This window comes from Vulpes lagopus, chromosome 11, assembly GCF_018345385.1.
Source record: "Vulpes lagopus strain Blue_001 chromosome 11, ASM1834538v1, whole genome shotgun sequence".
Taxonomy (NCBI): Eukaryota; Metazoa; Chordata; class Mammalia; order Carnivora; family Canidae; genus Vulpes; species Vulpes lagopus.
Window position 1 is genome coordinate 65,793,192 of NC_054834.1, and position 22,596 is coordinate 65,815,787.

A 22,596-nucleotide genomic window follows, 5' to 3' on the forward strand; every position below is an offset into this window, starting at 1 on the left:
GCAGCAGCGATTTCTCTTTAAAATTGGTTAATGATTCTCTCTGGTAGCCCTGGGCATGCCCTTTTTCTGGCCCTCTGCACACGCCTCTGCTGCCTATGGTTTGGGAGGCAGAGCCATCTCGAGAATCCTTTATTTCCTAGCTGCGCCAGATCCTGTGGTCGAGTCCCCGCTTCCAAAGCGCCCTTTCAATCACCGGCCAGCTTAAGACTACATTTCCCAAAGGCTCTCGAGGCTCCCATCGCTTCTCCCGCCCCTTCCGGTTTCACATCCAGGCTCCGCCCATCGCGCGCAGCGACCAATAGCGCATCCACCTGTCGCTCCGGCTTAAACAGGACGAGGGCGGTAACGCTTCAGGAGCGGTGGAGGAGCCGGGGGCGGGTCCTGTGTCCCGGGCTTTCTCATTTGAATAGGAGGAGCAGATTCGTCACGGCCGTGGCGGCCGGAACTAATTCGGTTAAGTGAGGAATTGGAGAGAGAGGTCCGCCACTACTCAGGAGCAGGCCTTCAGAAAGATAGTATTAATCTCCGGGCCGAAGCTTCTGTCCGTTTCGATCTTCAGTCTTCTCCTTCAGGACGTGAATCTGCTGCCAAAACTCGAGGATCCAGTGACTCGGCAGGAGAAGATGGCGACCGTGTGGGATGAGGCTGAGGTGCGCGCTGGGGGAATTGGGGATCCCTGAGCCGGGGCCAGTGGGAAGACGCCCTTGGTGGGAGGCCTCGAAGAGGTTGGGGGGTCGAGTTCTGGCCTGGTCTCGGGGTCGGGGCCGCTTGGGATGTGGGCAAGGGGCTCGACTCCTTCAATTCGGTTTTATGAGCAGGGAAGCTGAGGCTGTTAGTGGGGTTCGGAGGAGGCGGAATCCTTGCCCTGAGTTAAACAAAAAAAATTTTTTTAACAGCAAGATGGAATCGGGGAGGAGGTGCTCAAGATGTCCACAGAAGAGATTATCCAGCGCACACGGCTGCTGGACAGTGAGATCAAGGTGGGCTCACAGCCCCGGTGGCCGGCAGCGATGCCCCCACAGGGCCGGCCCTGGAGATCCCAGCGGCTTCTTTTACGTTCTTCTCACGGCCTTTCCAGGAAGACGTAGGGCCCGCGGATTATTTAAAAAAAAAAAAAAAAAAAGGAAAAACTAAGCCTTACCTCTGGGAGACCGAGTGGTGGGAAGGCAGGTCTGAGAGGATTCATCAGGCTCCCTTTTCCAGTGAGGTCTTTAAATAATTTCTCTTGAGAATCTTTCTTTTAGGGAGCCCACATTTTACAGATGAGGAAACAGGTTTTTTACTGTGCTGAAGTAGGAGCCCTTAATGAGAAGCAGGAGCTAAAACCTATATTTGCTTGATTCAGAGCCCTGCTCTTTTCCCTCTGCTGCAACTGCTTCAGGAGGTTTCCAGACGGAGTCAGCGGATGCAGGAAGGTCCCCCTGGTCCCTCTGGGCCTCACCAGTTACAGGGCCCTCCCTAGGATAAGGGTGAGCCAAGGCTGAACATTTGCTTCCACTTGCCCTCATCCCAGATCATGAAGAGTGAAGTGTTGCGAGTTACCCATGAACTCCAGGCCATGAAAGACAAGATCAAAGAGAACAGTGAGAAAATCAAAGTGAACAAGACCCTGCCATATCTTGTCTCCAACGTCATCGAGGTGTGTGTGTATGTGGAGGGGAAGAGAAAGGGTCAGCTGGGCTTGGAGGCAGCCTACAGTAGGGCCATTGGAGAAAGAGTGGGTGAAAGTTTTGAGGCCCAAATTGCATTTAGAGCTCTGCCTTGCGGGGCCCCCTCCCTAGTGTGCATTTCCAGGGCACTATACACACATGTCGATACCCTGAAGAGGCCTAAGAAGCCACACATTTCCTCCTTACTTGGAGGTAGAGAGCTCTCTGCAGAGAAGCAACACCTAAATGGATCTTATCAATGCCCTGGGCCTGGGATAGTTTGAGGAGTGAGGTGGATTGTCTTGGCCTGGGAAGCATTGGACTCTGGGGAGTGGAGGGGGCTGAGCAGGACCTCTTGACCTGAGCTTCCTCCCCCCCCCCCCCCCCAGCTTTTAGATGTTGATCCCAATGACCAAGAAGAGGATGGTGCCAATATTGACCTGGATTCTCAGAGGAAGGGTAAATGTGCAGTGATCAAAACCTCTACACGACAGGTGAGGATAGCTCTAGGATAGAACTGAGGAGGGTGAGGAATGGATGTGGGACAGGACCAGGGAGCTTTATTGAGGACAGTAACTGAGATTGAACCTGGAATTTTTCCTACAGACATACTTCTTGCCTGTGATTGGGTTGGTGGATGCTGAAAAGCTAAAGCCAGGAGATTTGGTGGTGAGCGGTGTCCCTGAGCCCAGGGAGGGCTTTTCCAATGAGGTTTCTCCCATGGACTAGCTGAGCCTCTGCCCCAGGCCCAGGTCACTGTTGGCCCTGCATCTTGGCAGAGCATCGTGGAGAGTTTGAGCTTGTCTGCTTGCTCTTTGGTTGTCGTCTTTCCTAGTCCTTTATTTTCCTTTCAGTGTACAGACACCTGCCACACAGCCATTTAGTTAGGTCTTGAGCTGGGACAAATCTGAAGGCTTCGTGCTCTGTCCCCAGGGTGTGAACAAAGACTCCTATCTGATCCTGGAGACCCTGCCCACAGAGTATGACTCACGGGTGAAGGCCATGGAGGTGGATGAGAGGCCCACAGAACAATATAGTGACATCGGGGGCCTGGATAAGCAGATTCAGGAGGTGAGAGAAGCACTGGCCAGTAGCAGCCAGTAGCAGCCTTGCCGGCCATTTGTGGTTTTTTTGCTTCATTGACCAGAGCACTTACTGCCAATGTGCCTCTTAGCATAGCATCCTAGGGATGTAAGGAGGCTGCTGTGTAACAGTTTAGGAGGCTGAAGTCCAGAGAGCTTAAATGACTTGTTGAGGGTCACAGAAGGTTAGGGCCAGAGCGGTGACTAGAACTCAGGTTCCTGGTTCTTCCCCTGGTACCTTTCTACTATATCTTGCTGTCCCTGGAGCAGCCATAACTAGCCTTGGTGGGATGAGCATCCTGGGTCCTTTTGATGCAGGGGAAGGAGAGTCAGTGTCTCTGAATTGGAGTAGGAGGGATATGGGTTATTAGGGTTGAGGTCATTAAGTGTTGGGCTGTAGGAGCCCTTGGGGCGTCACTCTCCTCACCCAGGACTTCTTCCTGGCAGCTGGTGGAAGCTATTGTCTTGCCAATGAACCACAAGGAGAAGTTCGAGAACTTGGGGATCCAGCCTCCAAAAGGGGTGTTGATGTATGGCCCCCCAGGTACAGGGAAGACACTGCTGGCCCGGGCTTGCGCTGCACAAACCAAGGTGAGTGCTTTGGGAGAAAATGAGGAAGAAAGAAGCAGAAGCTAAAGCTCTACCAAATGGGCTGAGAGGGACTTCCCTTGGTGTCTTTGGCCTGACTCTCATTGCCATGCCCCCCCAACAGGCTACCTTCCTGAAGCTGGCTGGCCCCCAGCTGGTGCAGATGTTCATTGGGGATGGTGCCAAGCTGGTCCGGGATGCCTTTGCCCTGGCCAAGGAGAAAGCACCATCCATTATCTTCATTGATGAGCTGGATGCCATTGGCACTAAGCGGTAAGGGGGTGCTGAGTGCCACCAAGGAGATCGTTCTAAATTCTGTTTCCCACCCTGTCCCCTGCTTCCCCTGGAATGGTGACAGCTCTACTCTTCTGGTTTTACTTCCTGAATTCTGTTCTGACTAGCTCCCCTGCTTCTTTTCTTCTGACTATCCATTCTCCTCATGGTTGCCAGCATGTTCCTTTCATACATGCTCGCTTCACTCCCATGCACCCACACTCCCTCAGACGGACATCCTACTCAGAATTTTTCATGGGCTCCCCATTGCTCCTTGGGATAAATGCTGGGCTGAGCATGGCTTGCATGGTCCCCTCTGGCTGTCCCTGATCTGCTCCACTGCATCCCGGACCTGCCCCGGCCCCCATGTCTTCACAGCATCCCTTTGGTTTGTTTGTTTGTTTGTTTGTTTGTTTTTATTTTTTAAAGATTTTATTTATTCGTGAAAGACACAGAGGAGAGAGAGGCAGAGACATAGGCAGAGGAAGAAGCAGGCTCTATGCAGGGAGCCTGATGTGGGACTCGATCCGAGGTCTACCAGGATCACACCCCAGGCCACAGGCGGCATTAAACCGCTGCGCCACTGGGGCTGCCCCTATTTATTTTTTTAAAGATATTTGAGAGAGTGTGTGTGCCTGGAGTGGGGACAGAGGAAGAAGGAGAATCTCCAACAGACTCCCTGCCGAGTGTAGAGCCCGACTCGGGCTATCTCATGACCCCGGGATCATAACTTGAGCCGAAACCAAGAGTCAGACTCTTAACTGACTGAGCCACCCAGGGCCCAAATATCCTTTCGGTTTATAGACCCGCTCCATAATCCAAGCCCTGGCGGGAGAGATTTTGCACTTGTTCCCTTTCTGGAATGTACTTTTCCCATTCTTTATTGGTTGGTTGCTAGCCTGTTTGTTCTCAGCCTAAGGGATACTTCCTCAGGGATGCCTGCCTGGGCTCCCCCTTACGCTCCAAGTCTGGATCCCCTATTTCTAGGCTTTAGGGCAGGCAGTGGCAGGGGCACATTCACTGGGGGATAGCCCAGGCAGTGGCTGGTTTTGCTCACTGCTGTATCCTCAGCCTGGCTGATCCCAGGAGCTCTCCAGTCTCTGACACCTGTTCTGTGCCAGTCCTGGGCTGAGGGCCCCACGCTGAATGAGACCTTTTCCTTCCCTGGACAGTTGGATTAGGCTTCCAGGGGGTGGAGGAGGGGAAGGCTCTTCCCAAGCTGTGGCCTCACCAGTGTCTTGGGCCTCCTGTGTGTCCCAGCTTTGACAGTGAGAAGGCCGGAGATCGGGAGGTGCAGAGGACAATGTTGGAGCTTCTGAACCAGCTGGATGGGTTCCAACCCAACACTCAAGTAAAGGTGAGTATTGTCATCACAGATAAAGGAAATGGGGCCAGGGACCTCCTCGGTCACCCAGCTTAGTGCAGCTAGAATTAGGGTTAAGGTTGTCTTGCTGTTTGATCTGGACCCTGGGCTGCCTCTGTCTGCTTGCTGTCTCTCTGGGAGCCCCGGCTTCCTCAGTTCACCTTGCTGCCTCTGCCCTTGCTCAGGTCATTGCAGCCACCAACAGGGTGGACATCCTCGACCCTGCACTGCTCCGCTCAGGCCGTCTGGACCGGAAGATTGAATTCCCAATGCCCAACGAGGAGGCCCGGGCCAGAATCATGCAGATCCACTCCCGCAAGATGAATGTCAGGTGAGTGAGGACATGAGCAAGGCGCTGAGCCCCAAAGAGCCATCTTTGTTGTCTTGGTCCTGAGCGTCCCCAGGTCTCTGCCACCCCTTCCCTGATCACGTGTTCTACATGCCAGCCTCCATTTCTCCCCAGAAGCCTGAGATAGAACCTTACTGGTGTCTGGGCCCTGGTTCTGGGTGCTCTCCTCCTTAGAATCACCCTGCCCTTCCTCCCTCATGGTCCAAAGTTGCACAGGTGGAGGTCCTCAGTTTCCTTGACTTCCCGTCTTGGCAGATGAGCACAGCCCAGCATGGCCCTGAAGAATCAGCTAGGGGCCACTGGGCTCTGAAGAATCAGCTAGGGGCCAAATGGACTTGGGTTCAGATCTGTGTGACCTCTAGTAGGTGGTATTTCCCATCTAAGCCTGAATTTTCTTATCTGGTGCTTGGAGATAATGTCACTGACCATGTGGGGCCATGGCACTGTCAAGTGAAGTGCTTGGTGTGGGAGATCAGGGCAGCGCTGTGCTGATGCAAGGCCTACACTACTCAAAAAAGGGGAAGACTGCCATCCTCTTGCCCCCTTACCCCAGGCTGAATCAGTCCCTGGGATCTTTGGTGCAGATTTCTAGAAGGCTAGAGCTCAAGAGACACAGAAATAACCTGGTCTCTGCTTTGACCTCCCTGCCCTTTGTCCTCTGTCTCGTACTGAGAAGAGAACAAGGCACAGCAGGGAAGGGATTGCCATTGTCGTGGGGCGAGGGGACCTTGCTGCTTGATGGGGGGTGTGGGAGGACATCTCCCTCTCTTCCCTCTAGCCATCAATAACTGAGTCCTGGGGTCTTTGTCTCTACTCCTTCTCCTCCCACCCAGTCCTGATGTGAACTACGAGGAGCTGGCCCGCTGTACGGATGACTTCAATGGGGCCCAGTGCAAGGCCGTGTGTGTGGAGGCGGTGAGTGGGAGCACGTGGAGAGGGGATTGCTTCATGCTTTCTTGCCCCCCTTCCCTGAACAGGATGGGGCTTGTGACTGCAGGAGACTGCTGGGTGAGGGAGGCTCAGAAGGCTGAGGCACTTGAGAGCTGGGTCACAGGTGCGGGAAGGCACCCTAGAGCCTGTCTGTCCTGGGTGCAGGGCATGATCGCGCTGCGCAGGGGTGCCACGGAGCTCACGCATGAGGACTACATGGAAGGCATCCTGGAGGTGCAGGCCAAGAAGAAAGCCAACCTGCAGTACTACGCCTAGGAGGTTGCTCGCCACACCTGCTCCCTGGTCTGGTGCTGGTTAAAATTCAAAATAAAAGATGGTTTCAGGTCCCTGCCACCTGTCTGTTGCACGTTCCCTGGGGCCTGGGTGGAAGAGCATACCCGTTCTCCCCAGATGCCGCTGCCTGGAAACCCTAGACTGCCATGGGCCTCAAAGCAGTTGTCAGGTGAGGCCCCAGGGAAGGATGGGTATGGATTACAGCTGCTGCCTGGGGTCTTCCGGCCTCCCCCCACCATGTCCGTGTCCTTTCCGACCCCTTTCCCACTCCCCGCCCCACCTGTTGGCTTCGGAGCTTGGGGCCCTACAGCTCCAGGACCAAGGACCGGAATAGAAGCCAGCCTCTCGCCTCTCACATTTTGCTGCCTTTGTCCTTGCTTCCCTGGAAAGCCAGGCTCTAGGTCTTTGCTCCTTGGACAACCTCCCGTTTCTTGGCCCCTGAGCTGCCTCTTCCTCCCTGTGTCATTAACTTTCTTGGCTCTTTTTTTTTTTTTTAAGAACTATTTTATTTATTTGAGACAGTGAAAACAAGCAGGGGGATCTGCAGACGGAGAGGAAGAAGCAGGCTCCCCACTGAGCAGGGAGCCCAATGTGGGGCTCAGTCCTAGGACCCTGGGATCATGACCTCAGTCAAAGGCAGACATTTCACCAATTGAGCCACCGTTGCGCTCCTCTTGGCTCATTTCTTCTTGCTGAGAACTGAACCTTGAGCAAGAACACTGAGGGCCCTTCTAGGCCTGACCTTTGGTCACAAGTGTTCTCCCCCGCCCCGTTCCACTGTCAGCCCCCCTCCCCGTCAGGCCCCATGTCCTGTCCATTTCCTTGCAGATCTCGTTAGTTTTCTGCTTGCCTACCTTCCAGCCCCCCCACACCATAGCTGTTCTAGTGGCTTCACTGAGGGCTCGCTCTGGGCCCCATGCTGAACGGCTCTCGTGCATAATTTGATCTGGTTGTCTCAGTGGCCCCCAGCAGGTCAGTCCCATTTCATAAATGTGTGTAAGCAGCTGGGCCAGGATTGCTCTTAGGACATAGCTGGGATTTAAACCCAGGACAGTAAAGCATGTCTGCTTTCTACTGTGCTTCCAACGGCAGCTTTGCTGGGCCCCAGGATGCCTTTTAGGGTAAGAGCCCCTAAAAACTCCTGTCAGCTCTTACCTGCCCTCTAGCAAAAGACCCTCCACACCTCTTTCCTTGTCCTCTCCACCAAGTGGGCGTGGACATGCCCACGGTGAGCTCCCGACAGAGCCAGCCCATCTGGAGGGCTTGGCTCCATTGCTAGCTTCCTAACCCTGGAGTCCCATCGCCTCCAGGCCACCTTCCAGAGTGTGCTAGTGTTTGCGGTGGGGATCCCCTTGGTGATCCGTGGACTTCTACCCCCTGCCCCAGGCGTTCCCAGCACAGCCTCTGATGGCTTCCAGTTTGTGTCCCTGGGGACAGACTCGGTCAGGGACAGACTGGCTGCCATTGCTTCTGCATTCTCTGTTCCCTCTCCTGACCAGTCAGGGCATTCACCTCTTGGTACCACAGTGAACCCACAGCCCCCCGCCCCCCTCCCATGCCCCAAAAGCTTCCTCATTTATAAATGGGGCCCCACTGCCTCCCTGGGCAGGCCAAGTACCGTGATTGCACATGAACTTGCCTCCCTGCACGGGCTTAACAGGTAGGAGCTCCAGTGCCCCGAGGGAGCGGGGGTGAGTGACTGGCCCTGTGTCCCTGCCTTGGCTCCCTTTTTGCCGACAAGCTGCTGGGTCAGAGCCAGGCAGTCCCAGCTGTGAATGCAGCTGATGGCTTCTGAGTGCCCCGGGCTGACGCCAGGATGGCACAGATAAGGCATTTCTCAGCCAGGGGGCTACTGAAAGCTGTCTGGTTGGCTTGGAGAGCACAGGGAACTCAATTTCTCCCTTTCTTGGGCTACCAGTGTGGGGAAGCAGCACCCCCCGGTGCCTGATGCTGCCTTTACACTCTGAGGAAGCCAGGATATGTGGAGTAAGGCTCCCATCAGCTTTTAAATTTCATTGAAGCACTGCTGGAGATGACTTTGTGAATGGCCCTCCCTACCTTCGTTTACTCTGGGGAAAAGCCCCTAGCTCTTAAGTCTGTGATGTAAGGACAGCCACTTTGGGGTGATGGCTGTGATGGCATAGCGCCAGCCTTGTAGTAGTGGACCACTAAGCTAGCGACAAGCCCGGTAGGGCACGAAAGGCTATGCCCTGTTCTAAGAAGCACTGCAAGGCTAAGCGTTCAGAGAAAGAGCTGGAGGACGGTGGGGGTGACAAGATGGGCAGGGTGGCTAGCTGAGTGGAGGGTGCCTCGCAGCCAGCAGCCTGGCTGGAGCAAGGGGCGCCCAGGAAAGCCCTGCCTGACCCTGGACTCGTGTGCACGAGAGAGGCAGCCTGTTTGTATATAATATTTATTTGTATCTCATCTATAGAATAGGTATTTACAGATAGAAACGAGACCACAGCAAAACTGCTGTAAACCCATTCAGACCCTCTTGATGGCTGCTTCTCAGAACGTCCACGGTTGAGCAGCAGGGCTGAGCCTGGCTGTGGCGTGGGCCAGCTGAGTTACCTGGGCGTCAGCCAAGGGAAATAGCTGGGGATTATGGCTTCAGCATTCTCCCAGAGCACATTCCTGAGTGCTGACAAGGCAGGGCCCTCGCCACCCCCAACTTACCCTCAGCGCAGCGGGACAGGAAAAGGGGCCTTGGCAGGGAGGGGCAGCCCCTACCCACTCTTCCTGCCCCCGGGGTACCTCTCCTGGACCAGGGTCCTGGCCCGAGCATCCCTGAGCTGGACCAGGAGGTCTCTCTAGCCCAGGGCTACTCACTGCCCTGCAGGCTGCTGTTTGGCAGCTGGAGGTGGCAAAAGCTGCGGGTGCTGCCAGGGTGCATTCACCAGGGGAGCAGGCGCTGGCCCAGGGCCGGCCGCCACGAGGAAAAGGTCTTGGAAGGCCTCTCCCAGCTCCACCCCTGGCAGGGTAGGGCTGTCAGTGCTGAGTGGGGCCAGGGGCTACGCGAGCACCCGCCTCTCCTTTCTTTGGCCTTAGAACTGGCAAAGGTTGGGCCAGGTAATGGACACAGCAGAGAAGGCTCCCTGGCCTTGAGTCCTAGGCTGCCCGGGGCTCCATGCCTGAGGAGAGGCCAGGGACACCCCCCCTGGGCCCCAGGGGGAGACAGCTCGGGCTCCCTGGGGCCCTGGGCTCCTCAGGCTGTTCTCCCTCCCACTGTGGTCTGGATCAGGACCTGATCCTCCACTTGGGATGCTTCTGTTCCTCTGTTCACGGAAAAAATGCAGGATCACAGGGTGGCAAGGCGAGAAAACCACAGTGTGGCTGGGGGCAGGCGCGGGCATCGGGCCCTGGGCCCAGCGCATGATCACAGTGTTGGTCTCACACACAGCTCTGGTCACACGTGCACCTGTATGTGCACACACACACACGGACACACACGTGCCATCCTCTCATCTGGTCAGAGGTGCGCTCTCAGGCACTCGCCCTCTGCCTCACACATAGTCACAGAGTGAATCCGAGTCTCTTATTGCTGTGGGGGGGCCTCGGGGACGGTCACTCCACGAAGAGCGAGAACAGCACCATCACCACAATGCCTGTGCAGAGCAGCAGCACCTGCTGCAGGGAGCGCCTGTGGGGAGAGGGGCCGGGTTCAGGGGGTGCTGAGGATGGGACAGTGCCCACAACCCTGCCCTCTTGAGCGCCCCAGGCCCCCCGCTGTGAGTGACAGTGAGGGTCACTCACCATGGGTCATCTTCCTCCAAGAGGTCAGGCAGCACGTTCACCAGGGCGATATAGAGAAAGCCGCCAGAGGTGAAGGGCAGGATCCAGGCCACCGTCTCTTCTGCAGCAGCAGGAGGAGAATTCCTGACTGGCTGGCAGCCCAGGGGAGCCCAGGGGAGCCGTGTGCATCGCACCCACTCCCCCAGGGTAGGCTTCGGGCAGATCCTGGCCTGGATACTGGGGTGGAACCACTGTGCCCTCTGGCTAGGGCCCCTCCTCCACTGACCACCACCTGCCGCCACCACCCACCACGCCCGTACCTACTCCCTTGGGGGACTGCGTACAGATGGCGAAGCAGGCGCCCAGCAGGCCCCCCAGTGCCGTTGAGAGCTGCAACTTGGCTGCGCTCCATCGGTCAAAGCCGGCCCGGAGCAGGATGGCAAAGTCGCCCACCTGAGGGGAGGTCCAGATGATCACTCTGGGCCCCAAAGGGTCAGGTATGGACCTGCACACCGAGCCCCCTGCACCAGCCCTGCTGCTGGGCCCCCCAGCCCTCATCCCCTAGGCTGGGACCCCACTCCCCCCAGGAGGCTGGAGCATGGCTGAGATGGTGGCTGCAGCCTGGTAGGCTGAGCAGCTCCAGGCCTCCAGAGCCTAGCCCCGAGGGCCACCACTGCTGGGCTTCCCACCCCACACCCCTCCCAAAGCCCCACACCCACACTGCCACCATGGAAAACCCCTGGCACACACCTCATGGGGGATCTCATGCAGAAGGATGGCCATGGTGGTCAGGAGCCCGATCTGCAGGGAAGGGAGTGTGTGGGGTCCTGGGCCAAGGGCCAGTCACCCACTTGTCCACTCATTCTACAAATATTTATTCTGCTAGGTGCTCTGACTGGACACCATCAGGCTACTGTGAATACAGCAGACAAGGAACCTGCCTTCACAGCTAACAGTCTGGAGTGGGGAGGAAAGGACTAAATGAACACGCAAAGAGCCACATGACTACACAATGCCAGGTGCTGCGGGGGGAAAAGGGCCAGGTGGCAAGAGCGCGAGTGACAGGGGTCTAATTTAGACGAGGGGTCAGCAGAGGCCTCTTTGAGGAAGTGCATGTCAGCTGAGGCCTAAAGAATAAGGAGCCAGGATTGCAAAGAGTGGGAGGAAGAACATTCCAGGCAGGCAGAGCAGTGTGAGATGGAGGCCATGAGGAGAAAAAGAGCTCAGCCAGTTCAAGAGGAGGCAGATCCCTAATGTCAGAAGCCAGAGGGAAGAAGTCAGTGAGCAGCATCTAGAAGCAGCCAGGGCCCAAGCCTAGCAGTCTGGCAGAGGTACGTAATCCCAGCAAGGAGTGTTCGCAGTTACAACAGCCCACTGGCTCAGAGCAAAGGCAGCCCCATTGTAGGAGCCCTCAGGGCTTCGGTGAGGGTGTTGGTGATGGAGGGAGTAGGAAGTGCACCGGCTGGAGGTGTATTTGGGAGGCAGAGCCAACTGGTCAACACAGGCACCATCACTCCCACCAGAAATGCTTGGGTCCCACCTGACCGCCTCCCCCCCCACTCACCTTCTTGCTCACAAGGAAGCTGGCAGCGACAGCCAGCCCATGAGTGAAGTTATCTATGGTGTTGGCCAGCAGGTTGAGATAGCCACTGACCTGCGTGAGGGGAGAGGAAGCCAGACTGACCCAGGGGGGCAGGGCTCAGCCGGGCCTGCCACTTGGGAGGGAGCCGCTGTGGCAGGAGGGGGCCCTGAGGGGGCCACTCACTTTGATGGTCCGGACCACGGCACTCACGCCGGGCTCTGCAGCCGGCTGGGCCAGAGAGTGGCCTCCACTGAGTGCGGCGGCAGCAGCGGGATCTTTGCTGGGGGCCTAGGGCCAGGAGAAGGAGGGAGAGGGGACATTAGATGTTCCCCCATTCGGCCAGGGTAGACAGGAGGGGAGTGAGAGATGAGAAACAGACAGGGAACAGGCCTTTTGTCTAGCTAGACTTCTCTGCTGCTGGATCAGCTAGGTGCCCCCAGAATCAGCTGGCCCTCCACCTTCCCCACTGCTGTCACTAACAGCCTATGAGGACAAGCCACAGCAGGGGCCAATGTCGACACTCCCCAGATCTTCCCAGTTGCCCAGCCTCCCAGAGCCCCTTTTTCACGGCTCAACTCAGAAGCTGGGCCTCCAGACCCTGGCAGCCACCTAACAGAGGCTGACCCATCCAGGCCCCGGGGTGTGGGGCTCACCTGGCTGGCCCCCTCCTTCTCCTTGCTGTCCAGGAACATCTTCTCCAAGGCCAGAAAGGTCAGGAAGCCAGCAATGACCCACAGTCCCAGCTGTTGTTGCTGCTGCAGGCTCTGCCCCTCACCACCTGCAGGGGGCAGCACTGACAGGCCAGGCCAAGCCAGGGCCACAGAAGGGGGGCCATTTGAAATGGGACCTAGTCAGGGGCAGTGATAGGGGAAACAGGACTGGCTGGGGGGACTCCCACAGGGGGCCAGGTTGCTGGGGCCAGGACAAGTTCTCTGCCAGATGCCCAGAAGCCCTCTCCCAGTCATTCTGGCGGTGCAAGGTTGGCCTGGGCACTGGCTCTCTCTGCCCTCCTGCGCCCTGACTGTGGCCTCACTCACCAGGGCTGGCACTGCACGTGTAGGCCCACGCCTCGGGCAGCAGGTGGAGAAACACGTTGCCCAAAAGTCCCCCCAGGGCAAAGCTGAGCAGCTGCTTCAGGCGGCGGGCCCCAGCTATAAAATGGAGACAGAGGGTTTGGGGGCTGACCCATCAGAGCCCCTGGCCAGCCTCTGCCCCACCCAGCTTACTGCATGCTGTGTTTTTCCAACCAGCCTGCAAGCCTCCAGAAGGTTGGACATGGCCTGCTGCCCTTCCCGGACCACTCCCACCCCTCAGGCCCAGCACAAGCTGGGTGCTCAGCAGGAAATATGTCACGCCCGCTGGATGACTGTGGGACCACCACCGCTTCATACTTAGGAGACAGGGCTTGGGAGCCTGACAGGCTCCCCAAACTACCAGCTGGTGACCCTGGGAAGGTTACTTCTGGGACTCAGTTTCCCCATCTGTAAACTGGGGGTGACTGTATCTGACAGGGACCTTGTGCAAATTAAATGACAATACACATGGCAGGTGTTCTCTAAGTGGGAGTCTCTTCTCAGCCATTGACACTCAGAAAAGCAGCAGAGATTTGGGGACTTTGGCAGACTTGCAGCATCCAGAGTTGGAAGTGCCCGCTAGAGGCTATGTCCAAGCTCTCGGATTAATAGAGAAACAGGCCCAGAGGGCAGAGGCTGCTTGGGGGTCGGTGGGATCCCAGGGAAGCTGTAGCTTCCAGGCTGTGTAACCTCAACCTGGTCAAACAAGTCCTCTGGGCCTTGGCTTCCCCATTTCTGAAATGGAGCTAAAAATCCAAGTCCCCCCTACGCTGACCTCACAGGGACACCATCAGAGGGACTTTGGCAATGCACAGGCCATGACAGCAGGGCCCCCGAGGCTCTATTCACAGCTGTGGCATCAGCCCTCAGCCCGGCATGAGGTACAGATGTGGTCATAACCATCTGCTGAACGAACAGTTCCCGAGCCTAACAGGCGGCAGAAGCCCCTGGAGCATGCATTTCCAAGAGGTTCCTGGAGCCGGGGTCCAGGCCTACTTTGTTGCACTCTCCCATAGGGAAGCAGGCACCTGCATTTTTTGCAGCTACCATCTAGTCTTCTTCTGTTTCCATCACGACATGTCATGTGTGCACGGATGGTGCTCCCAGGTCCCTGCCCGTGGGGCTGGCCTGCCCCCAGCCTCTCATGTGTTCCCAGGGAAGGCTGACCCAGGGGCCCTTGCTGGGAGGGCTCTTTTGCATTATCAGCAGAGACTGAAGGGACAGAAGCAGCACTCTGCTCACCAGTACATGGCGGTGGCCAGCATGGGGCCTGTGAACACGCTGCCCTCTCCCCCCGCACCAGGCAGCCTTCTAAGTGCTCTAGTGGTGTGAGCTCCTTTCCTCTTCCTGGTAGTATCTGTGAGGTAGACACTAGTATTATCCCCATTTTTAAGGTTGGGAGCCTAAGGGTAAGTAATTTGCCCGATGCCACTCAGGCTGGTGAGTGGTGGAGCCAGGCGTGGAACCCAAGCAGCCTGGTGCCCAAGTTTCCAACCGCAATCTGTACTGTTTGTTGGTGAATGTTTGCTGACTTTTATTCTTTTGGAATCAACAAATGCACAAATGAACTAACAAATGAGCGTGGGGCACCCTGGTCTCACAGGACCAAGATGAGAAGTTATGTGCTCTGCCCCTGCCTTCCACCCCAGACATGCTGTCTCCTGGGGCGTGGGACCCCACTCTCCCAGGAAGAGCAGCAATGTTTTCCAATGCCACTGGCCACTCTGTGCGCCAGAGGAGGGTCACCTACCTTCTGAGCGCAGCATAGTTCCCATCTCCAGGGGAATCACCAGCAGTGGGAAGACCCCGCTGAGCCCCACCATGAGTGAGCCCAGGAGGGAGCAGATCCAGGTGTCCAGCCTCTCTCCACTCAGCAGGGCCCCCCAGGATTCGCTTTCCTTGGTGTCCAGGCGACAGGCAGCTGCAGGCCCCCGGTTCCGGAGGGCCTGCTGGGAACCCCCAGCCCCTCCCAGGAGCTCCAGGGCAAGAGCAGTGAAGAAGAGGAGCCTCTGGCCCGCCATGCCACAGCCAGGGCAGGGACATCCAGGCATGCCACGTGCTGGAAAACACAAAGGCCTCTTACGTGAGCTGTACCCTTGGCTGCGCACCTGCTTCGCAAACGTGGCATCTTGATCCTCCCCCCCCCGCCCCAGACAAGCGGCCACGGCATCCACTCCCCTGCTTGCCTTGCCCAGGGCCTCTGAATGGTGCAGAGCAAAGGGGCTCTACTCTTCCATACCCCACTCCCAAGGACCACACATTTTTTCCTCCTGAGCCTGCTCCAGACTGTGTCAGCATGTCTGCCTGGGGCTAAACTTTCCCTAATGATGGGGTGAGGCGCTGGCTGGGTTCCCTTCAGCCACCGGGAGGCCCAGCCCAGCCGGGTGTCTCTAGCTGCCAGGGGAGGCTCTGCCACTGGGACGTGCTCCAGGGAGGCTGACACCTCAGGGGACTGAGGCTGGCACTGTCTAGCCTGATGGGCATCCCTGGACGGTGCAGGTGGGGGAAGCAAGCAGCGGGGCTCGGGCAGAGCCATCGGAGCGTCTTCAGAGGCGGTGAGCCCCCTGGACCCCCGGCGCAGAGGCAGAGCACTCGGTGGGGAGCTGCCTCGCAGACGGCTTTGGAGACCTGCCCTGAACTGTGCTCTGCACCTACAGCTTTGAGTGCCAGCAGGTCCCGAAGCCTCTCTCCCGCCTGTTTCCTCGGCTGCAGGATGAGGCAACTGCCTCCCTCACGGGCTGGGAAGATGAGAGGAGCTCCCCAGGGCAGGCGCCAGTGCCCGGCAGCGGGGATGCGCGAAGAGCCCTCCTTATATTGCAGGAGGCCCGGGGGCCGGCGGGAGCAGGAAGGTTCCCAGCCACTGGATCACAGGACGTGGATGTGAGTCAACTAACCGAGAAGTTCAATCTGGAAACTCGGGCATGCGGTTGAAATGTGGTCTGCTCTGCCTCCTGTGACTGTGACCTTGAGCGGCGACGCCCCTGCCTCAGTTTCCTCACGCCCTGGCGGGGGTGGGAAGTCTCGACGGGAGACCCTGACCAAACCCGGGGCGCCCCAGGGGGGCCAGAGGCAGGACCGGGCCAGGCGGGACCTGGAGGCCGAGGGGGCACGCGGCGTTGCGGGGGGCCGGGGAGCGAGACGAGACGGAAAGGAGGAAAGCAAGGGGCGCCAGGGACAGCGGAGGCGGGGGCCGAGCGAGGAGCGCTGGGCAGCGACGCGCGGGGCGACAGGACGGGGCTGAAGACCCCGAGCGGCGGGCGGTCACTCACCGAGCGGCGGCGGCGGCGACGGCGCTCCGGGCGGCCCCGGCCATCCAGCAGCGGCGCCGCGCCCCGCCCCGGGTCTGCCCCGCCCGCCCGCCCGGGCCTCCGGCCCCCAGCCCGGAGCCGCCCCCGCCGCGCGGCCACGTCACACGGGACCTGTCCGGAACCCGACGCGCCGCGCGCCGCGGGGTCGGAGGGAGCGGCGGTCGCGGGGCGCTTCCGTCTCGCGGCCGTGGGGGACCCGGGAGGCCGGCGCACTTCCGCCCGGATGGACACTGGAGGGGGGCGGCGGGGAGGGCCGGGCGGAAGTGGGAGCCCCAGGGGCCCGGCGCTCAGCCCCGCGGCGCAGGGCGGGGGCGGCGGCCCCGCAGGGACCGCGAGCGGCGGGTGGCTGGGCTTGCGGGTCTGGCCGCCGCTTCCTTTCCCAGGGCCGCAGTCCCGCCCGCGGCCGCGCGGGGGCGCGCTGGGCTGCCAGGCGGCTCGCGCTGCCGGGAGCCGGGCCGGGCCGGGTGGGTTCCTGGCTCGGCTGCTCCTGCTCTGAGTCAAACGGGCCTGGCTCCTCCATGAACGAGGGAAAGGGGAAGTGCCTGCCGCAGGGAGGGGCCTAGCCCCGGGAACCTCAGAAGAGGGAATTTTATTCTTACTCATCGAATTATTTTTATGCTTTGGTTTTTCACTGGGAACCTCAGGCCTTTGTCTCCAGGGCTTGTAACCCTTTGGGGTCCAATGCATGTTGGCCTGACACCGCTGCCCGGAACCCCCAACCTGGGGGAGCTCTCCTCCCTTGTGCTTCCCTCCCCAGGAAGAAGCCAGGCCTGACCCCAGACTAGGGCAGCAAACAGTAGCCTTATTATAGCTACAGTGAGCAGCTATAGCTGAACCCTGCCGCGCGCCATTCAGGCCATTTGCACGGTCTCCCCGAGTCCTTTTATCCCACTGAGGTGCGTGCTGTTAGCCTGGCCGCACAACGGCACAGATGGCAGAGCCAGGTTTGAACCTGGGTGTCCTTGAACCCGGAGCATGTTACGTGATAGCACTTAGTCACTTCTAGGAGGTAGGGGTCTGGCTTGGAGGTTCCACTGGGAATCAGGCGAGGATACAATATTCCCGATAGGGCATGTGGGTACTGGGGCAGAGACTGCCACGGGAGGGGGCATCCAAGCCTGTGACCCTGGTAGCTCCCGTCAACTGTCCTGTGTTGCTCTCGCCTCCTGGGGGCTCTGAGGACACGCTAGGCTCTCACATACTGCACCTGATGCCCTGTTGCACTTCAGACTCCGACGTCTGCCTTCATAGATCCCCAGCTCCTTCAGGTGGGATCAGCTTTCCTCTGAAAGCCTCTTGTCTGCCTCAGCACACCAGGCCCCTAGGCCTGTCAGAACACCCTCCGGAGCCTGGCCCTGAGTTCTGCAGTGGAAGCCCTGGGTTGGTTTCTTTGCAAAGGGAGGAAACACTTGGGAATGCTGCTCTGGGATCTCAGTGATGCAAACCGCCCCCTCCCCAAACCTGTATGCCCCCTCCCCAAACCCTGTATGCAAATCACTCAATCATAGGCAAAGCACTTCACAATATACAAATGATTTCACAATAACAGAGTCAGCATTCCTGCCTCTGGGGGCTGAGGGCTGCTGGCCACCAGCAAGAAGGTAGGCAAGACCCAGCCGGAAATGCCACTTGCTGCCTTCTCCTTGTCCTTTCCTCTAACCTGGCCTGGAATGTCCACCTTCAGACTCCCTAATAGAGTAAAGGAACAGGCACATTGGGGGGGGGGGGGGGCTCTAGAAGAGGACCATGAGCAGGGAGGACCAGGTGGAAAGACATGGTAGGTGGACTGAAGTGTGGCTGTTAAAAACAGTGAATTAGATCTGCCAGGGGTTTCCAGGTATAGATGAGTGAGAAAAGAAAGATGCAGAAATGATTTATTTAATGTGATCTACTATTTTAAAATAATGACATAAGGGGGGGTGCCTGGGTGGCTCAGTCAGTTGGGCAGCAGGCTCTTAATCTCAGCTCAGGTCTTTTTTTTTTTTTTAAGATTTTATTTATTTATTCATAAGAGACACAGAGAGAGAGAGGGAGAGACATAGGCAGAGGGAGAAGCAGGCTCCATGCAGGGAGCCCAACATGGGACTCGATCCTGGGTCTCCAGGATCACACCCTTGGTGGAAGGCGGTACTAAACTGCTGAGCCACCCAGGCTGCCCATCAGCTCAGGTCTTAATCTCAGGGTTGTGAGTTCAATCCCTGTGTTGGGCTCCACACTGGGTATGGAGCCAACTAAAAGAAAAAAAAGACAAAAGAAACCCTGTATATGTGATTATAAGTATCAGTATATGAAGTCCATCTATAATTGTGAATAAATAATAATAGAATAGAAGATCATATAATGGGTGATAACATGGATTCCATGGTTGCGGGAGGAAAAAACATAAAAGGAAAAATTTTAAACAAATTAAAATGTATATGATCACATTTATGTAATTATGTAAAAATTCATATTTATGCATTGTGTGTATAAAATCTCACATATATATACATACACACATATATATTTTTATACATATATGCATGTGTGTGTGTGTGTGTGTGTGTAATGGCCTCCTAGCATTTTTGTTAAGACAGACAGATTATTGTACCAGATATCTTCCTGGAGTAAATTATTTGACTTCCTGGGGCACCTGGGCAGCTCAGGTCTTGATCTCAGGGTGGTGAGATTGAGCCCTGTGTCAGGCTCCATGCTCAACTAAGAATCTGCTTGAGATTCTTTCCTCCTCCTTCTCCCTTCCCCTCTGCTCCCCCCTGCTGCTCACATGCATGCTCTCTCTCAAATAAACAAATAAGATCTCTTAAAAAAATTACTTGAAAAAAAATTACTTGATTTCCTATGCCTCAGTTTCCTCACCTGTAAAAGGGATTACTGTATCAGATTGTCATGAGGAGTAAATGAATGAACATACACAGAAGACTTAGAACTATGCCTGGTATGTGACAAGTTTTTTTTTTTTAAGATTTTATTTATTTATTTATTTATTTACTTATTAATTATAGACATAGAGAGAGGCAGAGACACAGGAGGAGAGAGAAGCAGGCTCCATGTTGGGAGCCTGACACGGGACTCGATCCCGGGACCCCAGGATCGCACCCTGGGCCAAAGGCAGGTGCCAAACCACTGAGCCACCCAGGGATCCCCTGGCATGTGACAAGTTCTGTTTAAGGATTAGATATTATAATTATTATTTATATGTGTGGAGACATGGGTATAAAGAAAATGTCTACATGGCCACCTGGGTGGCTCAGTTGGTTAAGCATTTGACTCTTGATTCCAGCTCAGGTCAGGTCATGATCTCAGGGTCAGGAGATGGAGCTCTGCACTGGTTATGGAGCCTGCTTAGCATGCTCTCTCTCCCTCTCCCTCTGCTTCTCCCAGTCCTCTAAATAAAAAGAAGAAAAGAAGAAAAGAAAAAGAAAATGTTACAGCAATGAACAGATAAATTAGAGACGCAAGATGAGGACCATCCTCTCCTCTCCTTGCTGAACACAGATGAGTGTTTTCCAACACATTTATCAATTGGTTTGGAGGCCACGGGGACTTTCTGGGTTGAGGCACTGGGCAGATAAACTTTAGTAAGGGCGGATAAGCCTAGACGGTGCTTGGATCTAAGCTGCTGGGAGGCGGCTGGCTGGGGGTGGGGGCAGAGCTGCAGACCCATTTCTCTGACTTCACTGGGTCTGACTTCAACACCTTCTTCCCGACTTTCGTATCTTTAGTGGGGGCTTTTTTCAGCAACCAGGTCTCAGCCCTCTATTCCAGAAGGTAGGACTGGCCCTGGGCCTGTCTACGAGGTGGTGGCTGCGAGTCCTCAAGGCCTGGCATTGTCAATGTTCTGACAACCTTCCCCACCTCTGGCAGCGCAGTGTTAGATGCTCCAGGCTGAGGGTTGATGCACACTTTTTCGGCTTCCAAAGTGTGGCCTTCTCCTCAGGGCTTCCCATGGGGTCCACAGGCTGGCAGCAACCTCTTGGAGAAAGGTATCTGAGGGAGCGCCTGCGTGGCTCAGCCGCTGGCTCAGGGCGTGGTCCTGCCGTCACCCCGGGATCCAGTCCCATGTCAGGCTCCCCCCAGGAGCCTGCTTCTCCCTCTGCCTGCGTTTCTGCCTCTCTCCCTCTGTCTCTCATGAATAAATAAATAAATAAAATCTTTAAAAAAGAAAAGAAAAGTATCTGAGGCTCAGGGCAGTGATCACCTAGCTGAAATGAGGCTGCTCTTAAAACCAACTCAGGCTCCCCCTCTCCAAACCACACCTGCTGCTGGGGAACCCCTGACCTTAACCCTCTCTCCATTCTTCCTAGAGTAGCCTTGTTCCCTAGTGAGTTTCTGGGGTGCTTTCTCCCCCGAATCCTGAGCCCTGGCCAGATGATGCCCCAGCAACCCCAAAGCACCACCCCCTTCCCCTAGCAACCCTTTCTGGGAAGCCAATGTGCAGCCAAGCCTCACTACTTTCTGTCTGGTCTCTCTGCCTTTAGAACGCCCTTTAGAACCCTCCTCCCGCCTCCTGGCGGGCCTGGCCTGTTCTTCCCCTTCGGCCATCTGTTGATTGAAATCCAACACGTTTGCAAGGCTGCCCCTCCCTGAAGCCTCCTGGATCTGTCCAGGCTGAAAGGCCCTCCGTTTCGTGTGCCTTTGGGATTGTTAAACCCTGTCCTGCCTATGGTCCCCCTCCAATCCCTTGTGGGCTTCTGGAAAGAAAGACAAGCTCTTGCCTATACCCTGAATAAAAATCTGTCCATGAATTTAATGTCTTTCTTTCCCCTTCAGGAGTGCAAATGCAGATACTTCTGTAGTAGGCAGGCCATCTGGGCCTTTGCCAGGGAGTGGGGGATGGGGGGCTTTTTTTTTTTTTTTTTTAATTTATGATAGTCACACTGAGAGAGAGAGAGAGAGAGAGAGAGAGAGAAGCAGAGACACAGGCAGAGGGAGAAGCAGGCTCCATGCTCTGGGAGCCCAATGTGGGACTCGATCCCAGGTCTCCAGGATTGTGCCCTGGACCAAATGCAGGCGCCAAACCGCTGCGCCACCCAGGGATCACATGGGGGGCGGGGGGCTCTTTTACTTAATTTATCTTTGATGTATTTGCTTACTTGTCACCCTTCCCCCATCCCATCTCCTGTCTCCTTGGGGGAACCTGAATTTTGTGATGATTAGTTTTCCTTTTTTTCTTTTCTTTTATCCTTTCATTTATTGATTTATCCTTGAGAGACCTAGAGAGAGGCAGAGACACAGGCAGAGAGAGAAGCAGGTCCATGCAGGGAGCCTGATGTGGGATTCGATCCCGGGACTCCAGGATCATGCCCTGGGCCAAAGGCAGATGCTCAACTGCTGAGCCACCTATAGGCATCCCAGTTTTTTCTTTTAATGAAGAGTTTTCTCATATATTTGTATGCCTGGACAATATTGTCTGATTTGGCGCTTTTTATTTTTTAAGATTTTATTTTTGTATTCATGAGAGACACAGAGAGAGAGACGCAAAGACATAGGCAGAGGGAGAAGCAGGCTCCACGCAGGGAACCCGACGTGGGACTCGATCCCGGGTCTCCAGGATCATGCCCTGGGCAGAAGGCAGGCTCTAAACCGCTGAGCCACCCAGGGATCCCCTGAAGATTTTATTTTTAAGTAATCACTACATCCAACGTGGAATTTGAACTTACAACCCCAAGATCAAGCATGCTCTATCAACTGAGCCAGCCAGGTACCCCTTGGCACTTTTTAAAATTGAGGAAAATAAAAAGTTGTCATAAGGTTTTCTTTTACATTATTCAGTGATTTTTACAATTGTTTTCATATAGGCCCTGCATAATTGCTATAAGTTTCAAGTATCTTACATTTTTGCAGATATTTTGAACAGGATATTTCCCACTACATTCTGGACGATTTATTGATAGCCCACAGGAAGGCAAATTATTTTTATGTATTCCTTTGATACCTGGTAAACCAACTACTTTTTTTTTTTTTTTTTACCAGTTCTCATAATTTCTCAGACTTACTTTTAAGTCTTTTGTCATCTCCTAATAACAAAAGTATTAAAAGGAAGGAACCAACATTGCTATTTGTAGAGATATGTTTGGCTTGATTTGGAGCTTCACAGGAAGGATATTTGTTTTCTGGGACTGGCTTTTTCACTGAACATTATGGTACTAAGATTCACTCCTGTTATTATGTGAAATTGGCTCATTTGCTTGCTTAACCCCTGAACTGTGTGCCGCTGTGTGGATAAATCCGCTGTAACTGATTTACTCCCTCTCTTGTTGGTGGACTCGTGGGTTACTGGAGACTTTTGCTATTAAGGACAGCGCAGCTTTGAAAGCTCTTGCCCGGGGTCTCGGAGGACGCGCCAGGTCTCTCCGGATTTGACGCCCGCAGG

The 22,596-nt window shown here is 55.7% G+C and overlaps 2 protein-coding genes across 8 annotated transcripts; one reads left to right on the plus strand and one right to left on the minus strand.

The window, feature by feature from the left end:
* Positions 1-442: 442 nt before the first annotated feature.
* On the plus strand, positions 443-6,586 carry PSMC3 (proteasome 26S subunit, ATPase 3). Its single transcript, XM_041722611.1, has 12 exons — positions 443-650; positions 897-980; positions 1,514-1,639; positions 2,039-2,143; positions 2,256-2,318; positions 2,583-2,720; positions 3,179-3,322; positions 3,444-3,592; positions 4,853-4,949; positions 5,141-5,286; positions 6,138-6,219; positions 6,400-6,586. Exons 1-12 carry the CDS (start codon positions 624-626, stop codon positions 6,508-6,510), a joined length of 1,272 nt encoding a protein of 423 aa, XP_041578545.1. The 5' UTR covers positions 443-623; the 3' UTR covers positions 6,511-6,586.
* Positions 6,587-8,924: 2,338 nt separating this feature from the next.
* SLC39A13 (solute carrier family 39 member 13) lies at positions 8,925-16,258 on the minus strand. 7 transcript variants are annotated; one of them, XM_041722617.1, is made up of 10 exons: positions 16,185-16,258; positions 14,666-14,974; positions 12,880-12,993; positions 12,496-12,689; positions 12,026-12,130; positions 11,825-11,914; positions 11,011-11,061; positions 10,585-10,713; positions 10,282-10,381; positions 8,925-10,168 (listed from the first exon to the last, which is right to left on the minus strand). In XM_041722617.1, exons 2-9 carry the CDS (start codon positions 14,964-14,966, stop codon positions 10,319-10,321), a joined length of 1,047 nt encoding a protein of 348 aa, XP_041578551.1. In that variant the 5' UTR covers positions 14,967-14,974; positions 16,185-16,258; the 3' UTR covers positions 8,925-10,168; positions 10,282-10,318. The 7 variants fall into 7 exon arrangements, with proteins under 7 accessions (XP_041578551.1, XP_041578553.1, XP_041578547.1 ...); XM_041722619.1 differs by having other exon boundaries at positions 12,496-12,620; positions 16,185-16,256; XM_041722613.1 differs by having other exon boundaries at positions 10,581-10,713; positions 16,185-16,256.
* Between the last annotated feature and the right edge of the window lie 6,338 nt (positions 16,259-22,596).